Source organism: Lissotriton vulgaris, chromosome 1_1 (assembly GCF_964263255.1).
Source record: "Lissotriton vulgaris chromosome 1_1, aLisVul1.2, whole genome shotgun sequence".
NCBI classification, from domain to species: Eukaryota; Metazoa; Chordata; class Amphibia; order Caudata; family Salamandridae; genus Lissotriton; species Lissotriton vulgaris.
The window spans coordinates 146,725,819-146,749,397 of record NC_141685.1 but is presented as its reverse complement, the minus strand read 5'-3'; the positions used below and the strand labels follow the sequence as shown (position 1 = coordinate 146,749,397).

The 23,579-nt window shown below is 50.3% G+C and overlaps 1 protein-coding gene across 1 annotated transcript in view; it reads right to left on the bottom strand.

The window, feature by feature from the left end:
* LOC147737861 (uncharacterized) overlaps positions 1-23,579 on the bottom strand; it is a 351,241-nt gene that overhangs the window by 179,052 nt on the left and 148,610 nt on the right. The window contains 1 exon segment of the mRNA XM_086924987.1: positions 5,034-5,701. Coding sequence (XP_086781113.1) covers positions 5,034-5,701 — 668 coding nt within the window.

Genomic DNA, 23,579 nt, shown 5'->3' with positions numbered 1-23,579 from the left:
CAATTTCAGTTGAAAACTGAAGAGCTCAAGCTCCAGGATCCTCACAGAAGGAGCCGGAAAAAAGAACTGACCCCACTGTCACCTGTGGTGCACCATGGGAGCAGGGGGTTGCCTTCAGGTCTTAAAGGCACGGTACCCCTACTCTAATGCCTTAAAGGCAAGGTGTCAGTTTTCTTTGTTTGCTTTATACTCTACTGCAGCCTACTGGCAAATGCCTGCAATTACAGGTTTTTCCTATGGCAATAAAGCATTGTTGTATACAAATGTTTTCTGCTCTCTTTCTTCCTTAGGGTTTGGAAGAGTACTACTGTATGTATGCTAATTTATGTAATTTTGCAGCACTTTTGCCAGTTAAGAAATGTTTTTAGGCTGCAAATATATGTTTTCACATATATATACATATATATTTATATGTATTTTCTATATGCTCTGGGATCCCGCACAGGGGCGGGGATTATCCATAGATTATGACTTTGATGAGTATACCCCTGGATGAGAACTAGGATTACAGGTAAGTAACTAATCCTTCCGACTTGCCTTCCACCCTTTCCTGCCCCTCAGTTGGCGGGATATCTGATTGGAAGATACCCTCGAAATAATGTACTCAATTGTCCTCAGTGATATGGGCTTCCAGTAAATCAGCATTATTTCCATATAGAAATGGGCTGTTAATAATGCCCCTGAACTTTGAGCTATTACGCAGTGTACTCGCCTCCACTAAATCGATCCAGGCCTCCATCTTCAGGACATACGCGCGAGTTGCAGAGCAGCTTTATATGCTCTTCGTGACCTTTGAGCGCCACCCGGTCTCAGGGCTTAACACCCAAGTCCTGTCTCAGGTTCCTGGAAGCCTGGGAGCATGCCGAACCATCGTAGACCTGGTACTTACAGCCCCCACCCGAGGCTGTAGTAACTTCCTTATGACAGTAGACATGGATCAAAATACACCCATGATGTCCGGAGCACTTGCCTCATCATTGAGACAGGTTGCAAACTTGCTCCGACACTGAGTTAAAAGGGACTCGTGGAATAGCTCTGGGACAATACACCCCCACTTTACGCTCCTTCCCACTTCCACCGCTTTAAGGGGGACACCAGCAGCCGCCCACCTTGCTATGTCCGAGTGTTCGGGTCTAGCCTGTTAAGACACAAATGGGGTTGTGGTCACTACCTTCACTCGCCTGCACAGAAATTCGGTAACCAGAGAATAAGGGGGGAGATACAAAGGTGAAATCAATAAAGGTCTCACACCCTCTCCCAATAAAGGTGGGAGTAATGTCTGTCTTCCCCGGAGGCAGCTTTTTCATTACAGATGTTGAATCAAATTCAAGCAAGATGGAGTTAGGCTCAATACCCTGGGGAGTATGTTCCATGTGTAAGCCTGCTTGTCGTGCACAGCCCATAGCTTCCACTCCTCCTTGCCTGATATCCCCACACATGAGTGTTAAAATTCCGTTAGAAAAATGTAGTGATAACTCTGACCTTTCAAGATGCTATCCTGAAGTACAGACCCCAGCAGAGTTATATTGCCCTCATCCGGGTGTGTAACTCCCGCGTTGTAAAAGTTTACCAGAAGTAGCTTGCTCTTTCCACTGGACAACAACATCACTTGTAAATTGGGAGAGGCGTTTAGTGATGTAGCAGAGATGACAAGCACAGCTAGAGAAACAAAGGTGATAAGACCCCCATTAGCTCTCCCTGACCTGGACGGGGTAGCTGGAATGAAGAGGGTATTATAGCCATCCAGGTGATAATTATTGTCTACAGCCCAAGCTTCCTGGAGGCATATCACATCAAAACTCCTTACAAGGGCCAACCATTTGGTGTTCTCAATCTCGCTCTCCAGCCCCGCGGTATTCCAAGAAAGAAATTAACACCCTCCATTCACACTCGATGCCTGTTCTGGGGGCGATACATTACCCTCGGATGCTGGTTCCACAGTGTCCGAAAGACCCACACATCGTCAATCGCAATCTTCCAATGAGCTCAGAGGAGTAAACCTATTTGCTGTGCTTACCCCTATCATCCCCTCTGCACAACCCCTATGGCCCACTTCTTGGAGCCGCTCGCGCAGGGACCGTAGTTGGTAATAATTGGGTCTGTAGAAGTGTCGAGATTGCGGAGTTCCAACACCTGTAGTTAGACTGGGCAACCTTGCTTAATATTCGGTTTACCATGACTGGATTGTTAAAAAAAAAATTCAAAACCTTTATTGCACTTTGTATAGTACACAGCGGAATGCCTACAACCCTGCGGGCCGGCCGCTATCAAAGGATCATTGCATAAAATGTTTCCAGTAAAACGGAAAATCATAGTTCTTTTAAAGTCATGATGAGGCGTACTGAAACAATAAAAGTGCACGTTGAGCAATTATTCAATGCAGGAATTGAGGTTTTGATGGAGTTTTTTCGTTTTTTTGAAAAACAACAAACACAGAACATCAACAGGTAGGAATGGCAATACGGTCTGGCATGAATCAGTGCATTTCAGGTTACAGATGTCCCTTGGGAGCATGGAGATTCGGCTTCCCCGGTCAATACATGCATGCCTCTGCGTCCCACGGACGCCCACCCCCCCCCTTGAATCCTCAGTGTAGGTTCCAGTAAGCTGCCTCCCGCCACAATCAAGGCCTCCATCTCACTCCTACCACCCGTCCAAATTACCCTTCCTCCCCCTCATCCTCGGAATCTTCCAGATCATCTTCCCGTAAGGGCTCGCAGATGTCCCCTCTGTATTCGTTCCATTTCAACCATATTTTATTCCATTTCCCCGGGCAGGCTCGGTTAGAGTACACTGCCCGTTCGGTTAACATCACACGATCCATGTTCAAACACCACTGGGATTTTGTTGGGAGGTCCACCGCCCCCCAGCGCTGCGCTATGTCCCGTTTCGCCACCATTAGCCCCACCGTGACCCAGAGTTGCTCATAACGGGACAAGTCGGTGGGCTCCCAAATGTTCAGTAAGCACCTTCTTGGGTTGGGTAATAGAGACTGATTCAGTGTCTGGGAGAGTGTACGGAGTATTTGTTTCCAATATTCCTGGATCTTGGGGCATTCCCATATGGTGTGGAAGAACGTGCCCTCCTCCCCGCATCCTCGCAGACAGTAGGGATGTGGCGCTCTGTGTATGCGGTGTAGCATTGTCCTTGTATAATAAACCCTGTGCAGGATCTTAAATTGCACCAGTCGCATGCGCGCTGAGATGCCTACTTCTTTGGGGGACCCAAGTGCCTCGTTCCATTCGTGTTCATCCATGTCATCAATCTCCCCTTCCCATTTCTCTTTCAGGTGAGATGTGGGCTCGGGGGAGTTATTAAGTAATTTACGATAAGTGAGGGACGTCGCCCGCTCTAACATGCAGTCTGTGAGTAAGCGATCCTCCAAGGGTGAGGATTCTGGCAGTGGTGTGTCGGCTGGGATGGCCGCAAGCAGGGCGTGGCGGATCTGAATGTACCTATATAGTTCCCTGTCGTTGAGCTCATAGAGTTCTTTTAAGCGGGCAAAGGGGATCACCTCATTCCTCTCCCACAGATCGCCCACCGTAGAGATACCTATCGTGTCCCATTGTGTGAACCCTTTGGTGTTCCTCAGGTTGCCCAGTGCGCGGGAGTCGCACAGTGGTGTCATCTTAGTGATCGTCCCTTTCCAGCCCAAAGCTGCCGTCGCTGCGTGCCATATCTGCACTGTCAACTTGGTGGGGCCGACCAGAGTCCGTATCTTGCGGCGATCGTACAGTGGACCCAGCAGACCTTCCGCGCCCAACTGTACCCTGTCTGAATGGAATGCCGGTTCGGTGTGTGGTGCGTGGATCCATTGATTAATGGGTTTGAGGTGGGCTGCCCAGTAGTACAGTTTTAGGTCCGGTAGCGCAGTTCCTCCGCTATACCAGTCCCTGCGCAACTTGGATTGTGCCACTCTTGCCGGGAGGGCGCCCCATAGTAGGTTGGAGACCAGTGCTGCCACCTTCTGAAAAAACTTGGGAGGCACCGGGTAGGGTGAATTCTCGAGGACATATAAGAAGCGCGGTAGCGCCATCATCTTGTAAAGGGCTGCCCGACCTAGGAGCGTCAGCGGCAGGCCGGACCAGAACTCAACATCGCGTTTGAGCCTTTCTAAGGGCGGCTTCAGATTTTTGTCTGTGAACTCTGTCGGGTCTTTAGTAACGTATATGCCTAGGTATTTGAAGGACGATCCCGTCCGTCATAGTGGACAAGTATCGTCTAGAGTCGGAGCCGGACCTCGTAAGACGTATAACTCCGACTTGGACCAGTTCAGCGTGTAGCCGGAGATCCTGCCGTATGTGTCGCAGATGCGCAAGAGGGCCGGTATACCCTCCTCGGGTTCTGTAAGATATAGTAGCATGTCATCTGCGTATAGAGACAGGCGGTCTTCCCAACCCCCGGTCCCCGGTATACCTTTGAGGAGGGGAGAGGCTCGTATGAGAGTCGCCAGGGGCTCCAGCGAGATGGCAAACAGTAGCGGTGACAGAGGGCAACCCTGTCGTGTGCCCCTTCCCAGCGGGAAAGTGCGCGAAATATGGCCATTCGCCACTACGTGGGCCACTGGGGCCGTGTACAGCAGTCTGACCCACGCCAGAAAGCGAGGCCCAAACCCCATACGCTTCAACGTTTCGAAAAGGTACTCCCACTCCACCAGGTCAAATGCCATTTTGGCATCGAGCGCCAGGGTCACCGCCGGCTCTTTGATAGTATCAGATCTAGCCAGGACACCATGTAGTCGCCGCAAATTCAGAGCTGTGTTCCTGTGCGGCATAAACCCAGACTGATCCGGGTGTATAATCGAGGACAGATGGGGCAGGATCCTCTGCGCCAGGAGCTTGGCCAGGATTTTCACTTCCGCGTTCAAGAGGGAAATGGGTCGGTATGAGGAGCAATCCTCCGGTGGCTTGCCCGGTTTGGGGATTGTCACAATAGTCGCCACACGCTGATCTAGCGGAAGGGAGCCCCCCTCCAGACAATCCTTGAACATCCCCAACAAGTGTGTGCTGAGGGTGTCTGGCATCGTCTGATACCATTCTACCGGTATCCCGTTCGGACCAGAGGCCTTGCCCGGGTTCAGTGCCGCAATGGCCATCTGGATTTCGTCGGCTGTAATGTCTGCCTCCAATTCGCTCGATGCCTCTGATGATAGGGTCTGGACCTCAATCGGCGCCAGGAGTGCCCTGGCATCCTCAGGTGTAAACTGACGTGTTGGGGTGTACACTTGCTCAAAATAGGTCGCAAGTAGTTCTGTTATATGTCTCGGATCAGTGTGCGGCACCCCCTGCTCGTCATTTAGACGCTGGATCCCCCTGGAGCTGCCCTCACGCTTGTCGAGCCATGCCAGCATCTTCCCCGCCTTGTCCCCCACTTCGTAGACCCTGTTCTGAGTGTCGGCGATGTGTCCCTTAACTACCAACCGTAGGTGGTCATTGTAAAGCTGTTGCTGGAGAGTAAGTGCGTGCAGGGTAGAGGGAGAAGGGTGGGATTCATGAGCCTCGGTCCGTTCCTGCAAAGCGATCTCCAGGTCGGCCAGTTCTTGTGACTGCTGTCTCTTATGTCCGGTTATGGTGTTAATGGCTTGGCCCCGCAGAACAGTTTTGTAGGCCTCCCAAAGTGTTGCCGGGGAACGCACCGATTGTGTGTTTTCGAGGAAGTAGTGTTTCGTGGCGTGTTTGAGTGCCTTGCGAACCTGTGGAACCTTAAGATAAGATGCGTGCAAGGGGTAAATGCGCCTACGTGCTCTCGTCTGTAGGGAAAGTGTCGGTGTGAGCGGTGAGTGGTCGGAAATACCTCGGGGGTGAATCACCGAGGTGTCCACATGGCAAAGGGCCTCCCCTAGGGACAGGAAGTAATCTATGCGAGAGTTAAGAGGAAGTCCCCTAGTCTCGGGAGGTGGACTGAGTGCAAAGCCGGTGGGACATATACTGACACTAGATTGAAGAGTTTCCCCTCCCATTGTCCCTGCACGGCCGTGAAGCAGCCCTGGTCGTCAGTTTTTGTGGACAGGGGCAGGAATCTTGAGTTCTTCTGCACGAGAACGCCGGACTCCCTGGAGCCGGACGTGAAGGCAGAGTGGGCCCACATTTTGTAACCTCGCCTATCTAAGGCCTTAGTAGCTCCCCCCACCAGGTGCGTTTCTTGCAGTAGGGCCACAGTAGGCCGCAGGCGCTTAATAGCAGTTAAAACCAATCCCCGCATTACCTTATCCCCCAGGCCTCTCACATTCCAGGACATCAAGGTCAGTGGCGGGCATGGTGCATTTGCGGGGTTTAATCCCCCCGCCTGTACAGTATTGTTAGCCATCGGGGAGTATGGGACACATGCTGTTGCGCCCCAGAGATGAGACTGGGCTGTCGGCTGCGTCGTCGCGCAGCGAGGCGGTCAGAATCCTCATGGGGGCATAGTGTCACTGTCTGTTCTCAACAATGTCTCCCGAATTCCATAAGCCCTGAAACAATGTCCTCGACCCCTTGTGCACCTTCCTAACAGAAACCGTTCAAAACAATCCCCCCTCCCTGCCCCCCTGCTTAACGGACCTTCAACTGCCCGCCACCCCAACTGAGCAGAGTGCTTTACCCTTCCCAAAACCAGAGTACTTGCGTGTAAGGGGGAGAGCGCCTCCCCGGGTTGGCGGCTCCCCTGTAGGCTCTCGGGGTTGCCATGCCAGAGTCAACGTGCAGCTGTGAAATACAAAGTTAGGCCGGTGATCGGCGAGCTCGTTCAGTTCAGTGGCCGTCGCCGGAGTCACTCATTTTCGCCTCCCCCTTCAAATCCATGGGAAGGCGAGCGTTCTGCGCCCTCCACACGCCCTGACGCCTGCGAGCCATTCCTGCTGCCTCCTCTGCGATCCAACTCCGGTCTGTTCGTCTTGCGCTGTCGTCCAACGGTGTGCCAGCCCTCTAGCCAGTCCCGGGCCGCGTCGGGAGAATCGAAAAACCATACTTTTTTATCCGCTACTACCCGTAGCCTCGCCGGGAATATCATTGAGTAGGGTAGCTCTTTCTCCCGTAGGGTTTTCTTAACTTCCAGGAACGTTCTCCTCTTTCTCGACACCTCTGCCGTGTAGTCCGGGAAGAAAGCGATTTTGGAGTTCTGGATTTGAATGGCCGGCGCCACTCTTGCAGCCTGCAAAATGGCGTCTCTGTCTCGGAAATTGAACAACCTCGCCAGTATTGGACGCGGTGGGCCTCCGGTCTTGGGTTTCCCTCCCGGAACACGGTGGGCTCTTTCGACCGAGAAAGAGTTCGATAGGCCTTTAGGCCGGAGTCGAGTCTTCACCAGATCTTCCACATATAGGTCTAGGGCCCCCGTGTCTTCCGGTTCCGGAACGCCTAGAATACGGACATTATTGCGCGAGAGCGACCTTCCTGGTCGTCCAGTTTGTCCCTGAGTAGTTTGTTGTCCGTTTGCAGGCGCTCCATAGCAATTTGCAGTTCGGACACATCTTCGACCAACGATTTCGTGACCACTTCGACTTGTTTGACCCGTTCGTTCATCTTCTGCAGATCTGCCCTGATTAAGGTGACTTCAGTCGCCGTGGCCCCCACAGTCTCTTGTACCTGCGCCAGCGCCGCCAGGACATCGTCCAGTGTGGCTTTCCTCACCGCCTCGGCCTCCGCCATTTTCCCTCCAACGGTTTTGCGCTGGTCTTGCGAGGGTGAGCGTCTGTCGTACGCAAATTTATCCAGCTTGGCCTGGGTTGTTGTGTTTTTGGGGCCTCTGTGCGACATGGTGCGGTTCTTGTCGAGGCGGCACAGTGATTTCCCCGGTCGTCTTCGCCGGGTAATGGCGGCGACGAACCTAGAGGACTTGTCTCCTTCTGAGTCTCCGGCAGCACTTATTACGCCCGTAGAGGGTCAACAGGTGATTGTAGAGTGGGCTCACGAGTTCTGGTCGCTGCGGAGAGAGTCCGCGGGTCTTCGGAAGGAAGCAATCGATGAGCCGACACTTCCGGTCCCTCGGCCCCGGCTTCAGGCCGCTTCCGGCTGGGTTCGACCAAACTGCGGCTCCGCGGTCTCGTGGTCGCGTGTAGGCCCGGCTCCTCCTCCGTCTTCGGCCAGCGGCACTGGGCTGGTTTGGACCGTCGCCGCACCGGAAAGTTCTGGAGACGTTCGCTGCACGGTCTCTGGGTCCGGTTCACCCTTTGGAGCCGGAGTCGATCAGGATAATTGTGCGGATTGATGCGGAAAGCCGCCTTTACCCGGGAGCCTCCCTAAGCTGCGGCCGCCATCGTTGGCTGCTAGCCACGCCCCTGGATTGTTAAAATTGATGATAATACAGTCCCCCAGCCTGGATTTCTTGGCGCTACCAACCCACTGTGTCCAGCGCACCATGAGAATTTTGTTTTCCACCCTAAGCCCAGGGGCAATGTTGGAATTGAGCCAGTGCACCACCTTATTGTTCAGCTGGTAAAAGTCTTCCTTGGTCCTAGGGTTTAGGCATGGTACTCACACCACAACAAGTGTTGTGGACTCTGGTAGGAGATTAACAGAGGCCAAACTAGGAGAATAGCTATTTAAGTCCCCGGGGGTTTCATGGCTTCCAGCCCTTCCCACTTTGAAACCCTGAGATTGCAGAGACTGAAAAGATACTGAGTTCATGGTGACCCCCGCCCCCCTCCGGTTGACTGAACGGTCTTAAGGGTCAGTCCTGGGCATAATAGGTGGTGTTGTATATCCTACCTTGTGACTGGGCTGCTTTGTGATAGACACTGCTCTGTATCCTGCCCCTGCGCCACTACCACTGGTACTGGAAATGGTGGTCGAGATCGTAGGCCTTGTAGGAGGAATACTTGTGGAGATAAGGGCTTGGTCCCCTTGCAAGGAGGCGATCAGTGCAGACAGGTTGCTTTCCAGTGCAGAAAGTTGTAGAAGGATGGGGTCCAATTTAGTTCCAAGTGCTGACAGCAAGGCCGCTTTGAGCATGTCTAACGAAATAGCATCCAGGTTAGGCACTACTGGGTGGACTGCTGAAGATGACTGTGATCCAATGTTCTTTCTGCGTTTACAAGGGCCCCCAGCTGAGGGGCGCTTCCTCTTAGCGCCTCCTGGGCCCAACCCTTTGCCAGGGGTCATGTCAGGGGCTGACCTAAAAATTGGCGACTGGGCACCGACCCGTGTGACAACAACTGGTGTAAGGGGGGCGATACCCCCAGCCTGGTCTTGAGGCATATCTTGAGGTATGTCCACCAAGCCTACTTGAGGGGACTGAGGCAGAGTATGGGAACCAGCATATGGAGCAATAGAAGAAACCACTAGGGAAGGGTGGGAAGGTGAGCAAGATAATCGTCTAATAGCCAATTCCATCTCCTTGTCCAGAACCCCAGCAGTCTGCTGCAAAAAAACATCATATGTATGACTTTTATGTTTTTTTTGTTTTATAAAACCGGATACATTTTGTTGAATCCCCTAATGTTTAGACGAAACATAGATTAGACAGTAATGGATCTTAAAGTAAGCCTTTTCTGCCTGTTATTGCTGCATTTGGTGAGCCAAGTTTACACAGGCTGTAACTTGATTGGTATGAAATATATTCTTAGGCATCACTATCTCCTTTAAAGTGTTTGGAAACGGGCTCTGTTAAAGTACAGAGTGCTTTAAAAAATCTTTGTGAACCCCGCAACAAGGTGTTTAGTTCACAGAGTTGGGCAGCCACAAACCTCACCCATTTATTCCTGGCTTGACCTCTTTGCCAAAATATTGTGGTTGAGAACTCTCTATTAAAGGTCTGGGCAGCTCGCGCTCAGTGGCATTTCCATGATTAGAACAGTCCCGGTCCCACCATCACAGACAGTGACATCCACGTTGTGTAACAAACAAGATGGAATCTATAAAACCAGGAGATTTGTTTTTCAGCCTCTCCTTGTGACAAATTGTGTTCTCAAGATCTATCTCTTTGTTTTTAACAGTTACAGGAATAACTTAAATCAAACTAAACATTTGAAGTAAGTTTGTGATTGAAAAACAGGACTGTAACCTTGGGTAGTCTGAGATGCATACTTCGTATCATCCCACTTGTACCATACAGCAAGCGGCAGCTAAACCGCCACCCAACTGATTGGCCATCTTTAAACACTGTAAAAACGTGCATGCACACGCTGGGGCTGCCAGCTGCATCCCGCTTATGTTGTAGGTCTTCTCTGCCGTGTTTCGTTAACCAGAAGCGCGAAGAGAAGCCACAATTATTTTTTTCGTTCTTCAGAAATCGAACATGAAGTTTTGAAACTTCTAATGAATATATGAATCTTTTACTTATACTTTAAGTTATTAGACTCTAAGGGCGAGATGTAGGTAAATAGTATTTACTGATTCTAAAATACCAAATTTTACCGATTTGGTATTTTAGAATCGGTAAATGCTAAGTAGGTAAATATTCAATAAAAATTACCGAATCGTTAAGATTCGGTATTTACCGAATCGGTATTTACCGATTCGGTAATTGCCATTCATTCCTATGGGCCTGGAGGCCCATAGGAATGAATGTCAATTATCGAATCGGTAAATACCGATTCGGTAAAATAGGGAAAGATTCAAGGGTGGCAGGGTGACACATTGACACCCTGTTGCACCCTTGAATAGTGCTTGTGTGCACATGTGGCACACATACATGCCCTAAGGGCATGTATGTCTGCCACATGGCACTGGTGTAAATGCACAGATTTGCATTTACAGAGGTATTCATTATTTACCACCAACTAATAGTTGGTGGTAAATAACAAATCCTTAAAGCACTGAAGCACTCTTCAAAGTGCTTCCCACATGTTATTTACCGATTCGGTAAATATCTAATCGGTAAATGAGGATTCAGTAAATACCGAATCGGTAAATACCGATGTCTCAGAGTCAAGGTCTCTCTGAGTCAGGTCAGAGCGGACCACAGCATGTTCCAAATGAAAGCTGCTCGCTGCGTGAAGATGCCAATCACTTTGTTTGATTTCACCGTTCTTTATTTCGGTAGGCAGCAACAGTTTGGACAAGCCCTTCGTGCAAAATATACGCCAATTACTGCTACGCGTTTCGGAACACTTCCTTTGTCATGGCTTGGCGGTTGTGGGGATCGACATCCGCATTAATTGCACAGGTGTTTTCTAGTGTTTAGACTCCGCCCAGTGGGCGTGTCTTTACTTGACATGCTGGATACCGTAGTTCATGTTTACTCTGTAGTAGAGTTTTGAGCTGTCACTACTCCTCCAAAAACACAATTAAAATTCTGATAGGGGCAAGGTCAGCCCGCTGCTTCTTTGTGCCCACTCGAACCGGTACAAAGTTTCACACAGTGTCTCAGAGTCAAGGCACTAGGATCTGCTCCGTCAGCAGCGGGGCATCTTCGAGGTCAGAGCGGACCACAACATATTCCAAATGAAAGCTGCTCGCTGCGAGAAGATGCCACTCACTTTGTTTGATTTCACCGTTCTTTATTTCGGTAGGCAGCAACAGTTTGGACAAGCCCTTCGTGCAATATATATTATATATATATATTCACTGAAAAAACCATAGGTTTCAGGCCTTATATAGTTAGGAATTAGCATTTACCACTGTGGGAAAAGCATAAGATAATAGTTTTCTTTCAAACATTATTCATGATATCCCAGCAGAAGGCTTTTTCACATGGTAAAATCACCTTAGAACACACCACAATTCCTAAAATGAGTATGGTACCATCAACAAATGATTTATAATGTAACTAAAGTCCTAAAACCTTCTATTAAATGCAATGCTTTTTAATGAGGTGCGTTCATGTATATTGGTCCCAAGATGGCTGCCAACACTTCTTGGATGAAGTGCTGACAGCCAATCAGATTTCACGATGAGATGTGTGGTTAGGCTCCGCCCAGATATATAATTTTTTTTCCTTTTAATTTTCTCAGAAACTACTGGAGGGATTTACACCATTTAAGCAAAAGCGTGATCTGCGAATCAGACTCTACCATTTTGCCAAATTTCTAGTAATTCCGTTCAGCCGTTCAGGCTGTAGCCGTGTCTAATCGTCCAATGGAAAATAACATGGGGAAAACACGTTTTGGGACCCCCCTTTTTTCTCAGCCCCCACTTGACGAATCCCCCAAAAACTTTCAGGAAAGGAGCGGAGCGGGCCATCTTCTTTGAGAAATTCGCGAAGATTCATCAACCGGCGTCAAAGTTATTCCCAATAGAATGTTGCGGATTTCCTATGGAAACTAGGTCCTAACTATATATACCTACTGGCGACAGGGGCGTGGCTTGGATGCCGATCGGGATGGCGGCGTGAGCTTGCAGCTCCGCGCATGGTCCCGCTATTTCTCCTGAAAACTACACCTTTGGCGTTCCCTGCACGGCGATTTTTTTGTGCAAAGTGTTGAGGAAACATCGGAGAGCAGCTGGGGGCCTTCGGGAGACCGATCATAACGCTGAGACCAGATGGTGGAGGCCGGAGGTGCTGCGCCGAGAGGGAAGAAAATGGCGGCGTAGAGAGACGGCGATCCCTGCTCAAGGGGCAAGGCGGACCGGAACCGAAACGAAGTGTGAGCCTCTTTCAATAGGGCTGGTGAAGCTAGGGCCCACCTGAACAGGTCTAGGGAGTGGGCTTGGAGGTGCGGGGGCCCGCGTTGGACTGGGGTACGGCTGACACGACGTCGGCCTCTATCCTCCCCTACCCCCCAGCCTCGGCCTTGGTGATTGTATGACGGGCGGCCCCAGCTTCCAGGGGCTATCGGCACCGTCTGAGAGGGTCACGGCTCGGCAGCCCAGTTGGGATGTTTGCACTAGGACCGACATAAGAGAGCAAGGCTCCCGAGACGGGGATCACGAGACCAGGAGGAAGGCCTGCGGCGGCCGTATGATGACGCCCGAAGCAACTAAGATGGCGGCTGCTGGGGGGGCCGCCGTCGTGGAACAGGGCCGGGACGACTCGACTGCGCTGACCCGAGATGGCAAGGCCCGGGCCTCCCCGTTGGTGACGGAGCAGGAACAGAGGCTGAACCAGCGACTGGACAACATTTTGGATGCAATAACTGCGACTAAGGAGGCTTTGCATCAGGACATTGCGCAGGTCGCCACAGGGCTGGGTCTCCTGAGAGCGGACCATGCCAAGCTATCGGACAAAGTAAAAGATCATGAACAATTGCTGCAAGAACTGAAGCCGGCGGTGGTGACCGCAGAACATAAACTGACGGATATCCTCAGCCACCTGGACACACTAGAGAGACGAGCAGAGGATGCAGAAAGTCGTAATCGGAGGAACAACGTGAGGGTTGTAGGCCTTCCGGAGAAAATTGAAGGGGACGACGCAGTGGCCTATATGGAGAACTGGTTCAAAACGGTGGTGGCGCCAGAAGGTCTATCTCCCTTCTTCTCCCTGGAACGGGCACACAGGGTGCCAGCTCGCCCACCGATGCTAGGCCGACCACCTAGGCCGATGGTGGTGAAACTCCTGCACTATAAAGATCGGGACCTGTTAATACAGAGGGCTCGCACATTGGGCCCCTTTCAGGTGGACAATAGTCGGGTTACGGTCTTCCCTGACTACACACAGGAGGTCCAAAAGAACAGAGCGTCCTTCCTAGCGGTGAAAAAGGAGCTGAGGGAGGAAGGCATTCAATACTCCTTGCTCTTCCCGGCTAAACTACGTGTTATCCTGGATAGGAACACCCAATTTTTTCAGACCCCGGATGAAGCGTGGTCGTGGCTTGAGTTGTATCGAGCCGGCACGGACCGGACTGGTAAATCAACGGGAGAGACATAAACCGCTCCAGATCCGAAAATCGCAACGAATCCGCTCACGAAACAAGCTCAAGAGAGCGGAGCGGGAGGGTCAGATGGCTGCGGACAACAAGGGGGCGCTGGCTGCCACAGCTAGTATCACGAGGTCGCAACAGGAGAAGGTGTTGGTTGAATCGGACTCTGGTGGGGACGGAGGCAGAACTGGAGAAGAACTATCGGAGGCTGAGAGTTCGAAGGGCCCAGCAGTTACCCCACAGACGTCATATGGTCTCTTTAATGAGTGACTATTGATTGGGCTTGCCGATTTCGTTGTTTCTACGGGGGCAGGCTCTCCTAGTGGTTGAAGGGCCGGCTGGTATGGTGGTGCACAAGCAGTGTGGGATGGGAGGCGTGGGCGGGGGCGGCCCTTAAGGCCTTCTGTGGTGGCGACCACAGATTAGACTGATGTGTGTTGTGTTACAGGTTTGGAACAGGGCTGAAACTGGGTTATTAGGCTCTGTCCTGGGGAGTGGGGTTTGGGGAGTTTTTTCAACAGTTATGCTGGGGGGAAGCAACTGCAACGATGTGGGCGGCAACTGGTTGCTATTGAACTGGTACAGTAATGATTACCATGGGCACGTTACCTAATTTGAAATGCTTAATGTGGAATGTCCGGGGACTGCGAACAATGGTCAAACGCCACAAGGTGCATGCTTATCTGGTGAGGCGGGGTGTCCAGATTGCAATGTTACAGGAAACTCACTTAAATATGCAAGAATGCACTGCACTACAGAAGAGGTGGCGGGGTCAGGTCTTTGGTACCACATATTCAGCGTTTGCTAGAGGGGTGCTGATATGGGTAAGGGCGGGCATACCGTTCCAGGTTGCGAACCAGTTGGTGGACCCTGAGGGTAGATATGTGGTGGTGGAGGGGAGGTTATATGTCAGGGATGGGGTTTTATGTAGTATATACGCACCAAATGTTGATCAGGCTCACTTTTTTGATGGCCTCACGAGCTCACTGGCCTATTTCCTGGCAGGCCCCATGATCCTAGGAGGTGACTTCAACTCGGTTACTAATGTGGCGCTTGATAGGTCGCACCTGCCGCTGGCTGATTCCCCGGTACGCAGGTTAGCCACACATAGGAAGGACTGGCAAGAGAGGTGGGGATTGCTAGATGTATGGAGGGAGCAACATCCTGATAGTAGGGACTATTCCTTTTTTTCGGCTCTCCATGCGTTACACGTTAGGATCAATTCAGTTTTATGTAGTGGCTCCCTGGCTGCCATGGTCACCCACACAGAATACCTGACCAGGACCATCTCAGATCATAACCCCTTGCTGGTATTAGTGCAGTGGCAACCTGCGAGATCAGCAGTTCCAACATGGCGGCTTCGGCCTGACACCCTAGAAGATTCGGTGTTTAGTGACACGGTTCAACAGGGCATAGAACACTACTTTGAGGAAAATGAGGGTTCAGCCAATACTAGGTCCACAGAATAGGATGCAATGAAAGTGGTGGTGAGAGGAGTATGCATGGGCAGGTTCTCGAATGCTCGAACGTCAGTTTTGAATGCACTTGCAAAAGCGGAGGAGGTATTAAGGGACTTGGAACGGCGTAGACCTGAACGACCAGACTTACAAGCCCGGTTATTAGAGGCCAAAGAGGTAGTGGCGACTGAAACGGAACGGCTGCGGAGTTATGATTATAAGCAATACGCCATTAAAGCGCATGCCGAGAGGGATAAAGTAGGTACGCTACTAGCCAGGATTGCTAATCCGGAAATTAGAGGCTGCCCAATTATGAGCATAAAAACTGAGTCAGGGGAGATGGTTTATTCGCAGGCAGCGGTGATGGAGCGTTTTCGGTCTTATTACACGAAGTTGTATGAATGCCACTTAGAAGTGGAGGCCTCGGAAATCAGGGCTTACCTGGATTTGGTACCGCTCCCAGTGCTGGATGACGACGATGCGAAGGAGTTGGGAGGGCCTATAATGCTAACCGAAATTAGGGTGGCCATTAAACAAATGGCAAGGAACAAAACGCCTGGGGTAGATGGCCTGCCGATCGAATTTTATCAGAAATACATGGATATTTTGGCGCCCAGACTATTGGTGGTGTATGCGGAGGCTGGAAGATTGGGGTACCTGCCCAGATCAATGAGGGAGGCACTGGTAGTACCGTTGCTGAAACCCGGTAGAGAGGCTTCTGATGTAACGTCCTATAGGACTCTGTCCATGCTGACTGTGGACTACAAGTATTAAGCCGTATTCTGGCCACCAGATTGGCTCCACACATGACTAGACTGGTGCACGGGGACCAAGCAGGGTTCATTCCTACTAGGAACACGATGCTAAACATACGCCGAATGATTAGGATATTGTACGGTGCCGCGGACACGGACGGAAGACCGGCGGTCTTATCGGTTGATATTGAAAAAGCTTTTGATAGCCTGGAATGGGCTTACTTAGAAGAGGTACTGGGGAAGTTTGGTATTGGTGAGGGGTTTGGTAGGTGGACGAGAGTGTTGTACTCTTCGGCAACGGCAAGGGTGCGCCTGGGCGCAATTGTGTCTTCGGATTATCCGGTCCATAGAGGGACGAGACAGGGGTGTTCGTTGTCCCCTTTGCTGTTTGCACTAGCAGTGGAACCATTGGCGGCGTGGGCCAGGTCGGGAGACATGTATCAGGGGATCGAACAGGGTGAGCAATCACACTACATATCCCTGTATGCGGACGATTTGTTGGTGTACCTGGCAGATGTGGGACAGGCTCTAGTGGGGGCGATGGGCATGTTGTCTAGGTTTGGTCAGTCGTCGGGACTTAAGGTGAATTGGAATAAAACTTGTATCTTTCCGCTTAAGGCGGACACACAGCGTCCCCCTTGTGATTTGGGTGTGATCTGGGAGCCATCTTGCTTCACATATTTGGGTGTCCGCATCTACCATGAGGTCGCAAATCTGTTGGAGGGTAACATAGGGCGTTGTATACGTGCATTGAGAGGTTGTATATCCTTCTGGGCCTCTCTTCCTTTGTCAGTGTTGGGCCGAGTGGCATTACTGAAAATGGTGGCGCTCCCGAGGTTGCTCTATTACTTCCGCACACTGCCCATCTGGATCCCTCAGCGGATCTTTATTTTTTTTTTTTTAATTTTGAAAACCTTTATTGTGCATTAAGAAAAGAACAAATACGGGCCCACAACCATCAGGCCGGCCACGAATACTGTTGAAGCACCAGAGCGCGCAATACGGCGACACAATATCATATCATCACATAGGCAAGCATTTAAAGGTTACACTGTAGGCCATCGTGATACCATGTCCCAGGATCAATGAAGGTTAATTTTCAATGTTTTGTTGCAACTATTAAGTTCGACTTTCCCATTTTGCATTTTAAAACATAAACTATATACTAAAAAGGCGGAGTCCGTGCAGACACAGCATGACAGTAGCGATAAATTCACCACCTAGGCAACAAGCTAAAAGTCTAGTCCCCCCAGGCGGAATGGCGGCTCAAAGTATTTGTAACAGGGTATCAGATCCAAAATATTAGACAATGTCCACCGCCACCCGCCCGTTAGCATTCCCAACCACGGACCCAAGATAGAGTAAAGAAGACGAAAAGAAACGAAGAGAAACAAGGCACCATAGAAACTGAAACAAACTAAAAACCCATCCCCCAACCCCCCACCCTACACGCATGCAGAGGCTACGGCCTACACCCCCCCCCCCCCCCAGCAGTGTGTCTGTCGCCCAATAAACCCAAAATATAGGACAAGAAAGAGAGAAGAGAAAAGAAAAGAAGTGCAGTAATACCTGAAATAAAGGGAGGAAGAAAAGGGTATCCTAATCTAAACCTCCCATAGAACATCTAAGACCGGAGGAGGGCCAATACCACTTAATCTCTGACCCCCCAACCCACACCGAACCTCCACCCCAACAACTAGGATCAATCAAAGAAACAACCAGCTTGTGAACCCTCGGCCACCCATTCCCGGATCCCCGAACCACAGAGAAACACAAATAACCAACTCCACAGTTTATGTCCTGCAACCCCGACAGTACACTCTACCGCAGATCAGGATAGTAAGAGCATCTTCAGCCCTGGCCCCTGCGATCTGGGGCACCGACGTAGTCCGGTTGTACAGTGGCCATATTGAACTGGAGAGATAGACGGAGCGATCCCGGCAGGGTATAACGCCGCCCAACAGAGCATGTCCACACCAAAGTCATGCGAGCAACGATGATAGGAAGGGGGACCCCACGTTGTTTCAGTGCACTCAAATCAGTCTGCAAAAAACAAAGCCATCCGCCTCCGGAGAAAGTTGCAATCGACACCAGCCGAACACGAAGGAAGTACCAAACATGGCGTCCGAGGACGGCCCACCAGCCACACCTCAGAACCCCCGTCCACAGGTAGCCGCTCCTTCATGTCAATCTGCGCCGGAACATCACCAGTCTCACTCACTCCCAAGTTATCTGGACACAACTGGGTAGGCTCCCCATTGTGATCGGGGGCAGGATGTGGAGAAGTGTCCTGCAGACGGGCGCCATCAAAGACCACCGGAGAAGCATAGGGGGCATTAACATCAAGGCGATCCATTAAGTCACGGGCATTATCCAGCATTACAGATCGGAAAGAGCTCAATGCCCGCATGATGTCTCCTACACTCAGTGGTACCGCAGAGGTGTACCGGGCAGCGGGTCTCTGCACACAGGGCTCGTAATAGGGTTGCAGCTCTCGAGGCCGGTCACCATTGTCTCTCCCATCTAGATAGACGTCCAGTCCGGGTACAGGATGTGTGCCATCAGGGAGCACAGAAGCAGCACACGCCACTCTGGCGCCATGCACGGCGCCAATGCAGCAGAAACAACAGGGCATCTCTCTGGCAGCAGCCCGGAGGAATCACAGGAGCAGGGAGCACAATCCTCAGCGGATCTTTAAAGAACTAAGGATGCTGATAACGGACTTCCTCTGGGGTCACGGATGTCGCAGAGTAGCATTGAATACTTTGCTTAGACCCAAGCTCGAAGGGGGGATGGCAGTCCCCGATTTTGAGCTGTACTATTTGGCGGCGCAGCTTCAAATATTCACGCAGCATGTGGCCAGGGAATTTAGAGGGCCAGAAAACGAACGAGGGACTGGTATACAACGCCACGTCCTGGCTTACATAGTTATGCAACAGAAACTAGAGTTGAGGGGCCTTACTATAGAAGAAAAGACGCTCAGGTTGTTTTGGCACAGGAGTTTGAAGAGGACTAAGAAGTCCCGGCCTTATGCCCCAGAGATACCACTGGGAATGTTGACTGCGCTACCACATCGAGGGGATTGGTCTCCGCTGTTGGAATGGGAGGAGTTAGGTTTACAGATGGTGGGAGATCTGTATGTGGATGGAATGTTGGTCCCCTTTCAGACGTTGCAGGAACAGTTTGGTCTACCGGACGGGAGCTTCCTTTTGCATGCGGCGGTGGTGGCGGCGATACAGAAACACTGGAAAGGAGGGCTCCTCGAGCCAGAAACAACCATGGCCTGCCAGTATGTAGTGATGGCCGCGGGTACGTTTAAAGCGGTGACCTGCCTACATAACAGGATGTTACATGAGGGGTTGGACCCGCTTCTGGGTCTGAAATCAAAATGGGAGGATAGCATAGGTAGGCCCATTCCAGACACGGTGTGGGGACATATTCTGAAGCGAACATGGAAGGGGACAAGGAATGCACGTTTTCAACAGTTACACTTTTACGTCCTACATAGGGCTTACCTGACCCCGGAAAAGATCAAAAGGTACTTCGGGGTGCATGAAGCGCTGTGCCCGAGGTGCTTGGCACCAGAGGTTGACATAGATCACCTGCTGTGGGGCTGTCCAAAGTTGGGAACGTATTGGCTAGAAGTAGGGGCACTCCTGAATGTGGTGACTGATCGGGAGGTGGATTTTGACATGGCGGCGTGTCTATTGCTCTGGTTCCCGCACACAAAGAACACAAAAGTAACGAGCAAATTCATTGATCTGGGGCTTATCTTGGCGCAAAGAGAAATTACTTGGCACTGGAAGTCTAAGGAGGGACCATCGGTGAGGAGATGGGTGAATGAACTGCTGAAATGGTCCGAATGTGAGAGTATGCTCCGGATGAGACAGGCGGTCAGTATTGATAATAAAAAGAGCTTGGAAATGTCAAGGGCGTGGGAGACGATAGTCCAGGCGTTACGTGACTATATGGTGGAGGACGAAGAATAGACTAATTGTATACCTGGGGCTCCATGAGGCTTGAAAGAGCAAAGACATCACTCGATATGTAGCGAGCTCCACAGTAGTGTTATCACAACCAGGCCCACATCAGCAGCGGTTGCAAGGGGGGGGGGGGGGGGGGGAAGGGCGTTGTTTGGGGCAAGTGTTAGGCACCGTGGCCATGATTAGAGAGGCACTGCAGTTGAACCTAGGGTTAGATATGTTTCCAAGAGTACCGAGAGGGCCCAGGTAGGCTGCGAGGGTGATGTGGAACCACCCTAGGTCGACACGATAGGCGTCCATTGGTAGATGGGTATGGAACCAGAATTACAAGTGTGAAGTCGCTCAGTTGGATTGCTAGAGAATGCTGGCTGGTGTAGGGGGAGGGTTGGGAGTTTAGGGGGGTAAAATGCAGATACAGAATGATGCAATTGACCAGATATCCCTATGGGATGATCACTGTGATGTTCTTGCTAGAAGTACGGATTGATGCGCCGCCCGGCCTCCGGGTTGTGGGCTAAATGGCTGTGTACGATATTCTGCTCACTTTATCTATGCAATGGGACACCATGAGTGTACTGGTTAATCTATTATGTGTACTGGGTTCTAATTCTGCAATAAAAACAAATTTAAAAAAAAAAAATCTGAGTATACCCTTCCACGCTTACGGTGGACAAAATGATTCAGAAAAGGGGGTGGTGATGAACAGTGTCTGAATTAAGCAGACCACTCTTACCCAGTCCAGAGATCAGGGCTTGATCCATCACAGTTTTTTAGCTCACTGCACCATCCCAGCTCAGAACCTGGCTATATGCAAATTAGTCTGTTCCTGTCCCAGTGCATGATGGGAACAGGGCAAACCAAACTACCAAGCCAATTCTTATACTGGGAAGGAAACAAGCTACCGGGGACCGGTTTCTGGCATTTCATCCGTCGTCGGCCCGGCTTGCTTGAATCCTGATGGTGCAATGAGCAAGGGACTCACATCTGAGTATACCCTTCCACGCTTATGGTGGACAAAATGATTCAGAAAAGGGGGTGGTGATGAACAGAGTGTCTGAATTAAGCAGACCACTCTTACCCAGTCCAAAGATCAGGGCTTGATCCATCACCGTTTTTTAGCTCACTGCACCATCCCAGCTCAGAACCTGGCTATATGCAAATTAGTCTGTTCCTGTCCCAGTGCATGATGGGAACAGGGCAAACCGCACTACCAAGCCAATTCTTATACTGGGAAGGAAACAAGCTACCGGGGACCGGTTTCTGGCATATCAGCCGTCGTCGGCCCGGCTTGCTTGAATCCTGATGGTGCAATGAGCAAGGGACTCACATCTGAGTATACCCTTCCACGTTATTTGCTTCGTACTAAATGATGTTTCCCAATCGTAACCTACAAATTCACCACGCCTTACCACCCCCAAGGAAACGGGTTGGTTGAGAGATTCAACTGAACTCTGAATGGCATGATTATAGGTCTGGAAGAACCTATGAGGCGTAAGTTGGACGTCCTCTTGCCACGCCTGCTCTATGCTTACCGTGAGGTTCCACAGAAGTCTCTAGGGTCCAGCCCCTTTGAACTCCTGTATTGCCACCCAGTGAGAGGACCTCTAAGTCTGGTCAAGGAAGGCTGGGAGCAATCTCCCAGGAAACCCTCCCAGAATGTATATAGCTACATGCTGGCCTTCAGGAACCAGACTAGGCATTTCAGAGCACTTGCTGAGGCAAATCTGGAAGCCAGCCAGGAGGAGATGAAGCGGTGATATTACCAGAATGCCACTCTGGTAGAGCTTCAGCCTGGGCAGAAGGTGTGGGTCTTGGCCCCCGTGGAGCCTTGTGCACTCCAGGATAAGTGGACAGGCCCCTTTGAGGTTGTAGAGTGCAAGAGTCCAGTTACCTATTTGGTGGACATGCAATCTCCCAGGAACCCCTTGAGGGTCCTGCATGTCAACCGCCTTAAGCCCCACTTGGAGAGGTACAAAGTGGGCATGCTCTTGGCAACAGATGCAGGGGGAAACTGAGTCTCTTCCTGACCTCCTGGTGGCCAGAGAGCAAGATGGGTTAGTGGATGGAGTTAACCTCTCTCCCACATTGCATTTCTGGGAATGTATTAAAAAATCGCAAAATAAGGAATCACAATAATTTGCGATTCCTTATTTTTCTTAAGCATTTAAGGAATCGCTAATTTAGCGATTCCTTAAATGCGATGTATGTGGGGTTCTGAAATTGCAAATTTTGGTTAGGAAATCGCAAATTACCACCAACTTGTAGTTGGTGGTAATTTCCGATTTCATTTAAAAATGCCCTATTTGGCATTTGTGAAGGTGGCATGTGACGCAGATACATGCCCATAGGGCATGTATGTGCGCCATATGCACACACATGTACATTTCAGGGGTGCAGCAGGGTGTATTTGAGACACCCCTGCACCCTTGAAATTATTCTCAATTGCGAATTCGCAAAATGCGATTCGCAAATTGAGAAATATTTCTCAATCATTCCTATGGGCCTCCTGGCCCATAGGAATGCATGGGAAATTCTTCCTTAATTGCGAATTCGCAAAGTGCGAATTCGCAAATAAGGAAGACTAAGAAATCGCAAAAAAATAGCGATTTTTTACATACATTCCATTTTGCGAATTCTAAATAGCGATTCTTTATGAATCGCTATTAAGAAATCGCAAAATGGAATTTTGATACATCTACCCCTAAGTCTCTTGCCCTGAGAGAGGGTCAATGCTTGCCACAAGTACTCACCTGTGCCAACCAAAGACCCCCAAATCTAACATTGGAGGCAGCGGTGACGATTTCGAATTCGCATTTGTGATTAATATACAGTAATTGGTGAACACCACGTAATGAGTTCAGACCAATAACGCAGCCACATACTTGTTGATTTTTGTTTTTGCCAAGAGATCTCCCTTTTTTTTAAAGAAAAGTCATGCCTGATTCAGTCAATGGAGAAAAGGCAGCATCTGTAGACTCTGACATTGAAGGAATAGAATGGGTAGAAGAGAGACTAGAGAGCTACTCCTTAGCCCAGCTGAAGGGCGTCTGCAATTAGTGTATGTGGTCATAAATGCTTAACCCATAATGCTCTGAAGTTTAGCCTTGTCTGCTCACGCCACGCAACCTTGAGGGTGAGCAGGGGTTATTATAAAGAGTAAGTCCCTTGCCCTGACTAGAGGAGAGGGTCCCTGCGTGTCACAAGTACTCACCTGTGCCAACCAGAGACCCCCAAATCTAACATGCAGAATGTCAGGTGTCCACGTCACCATGGGGTAAACGTACATAAAGATATTTAAGGTGTGTGTATCACCGTGGAGGACACGACGACAGGAGACCTTGACCACCAAGAGGATATGGAGTGCTTGATAGACTGCCAAATGGCAAAAGAAACTTGGAAAAACTTGATGCGGCAGATTAAGTGAGTGCCTCAACCGGAGGGAAAATAGGCAAAATAACAAGAAGGCTGGAGCATTCTGGTGAGAAGAGTAAAAGTTGAGGCTTGGAAGTATAGGCAAACTGCAGAAAAGTCAGAGGCAGCCGTGAAAAAGACAAAACTACACGGAACACACAAAGCCACCTTGTTAATATCAATGAGCTCTTTTCAGCTCCAGTATGTAAGTATATACCCAGGAAAGGCCAGTTGGTTCATATTTAATTACACATGTGTT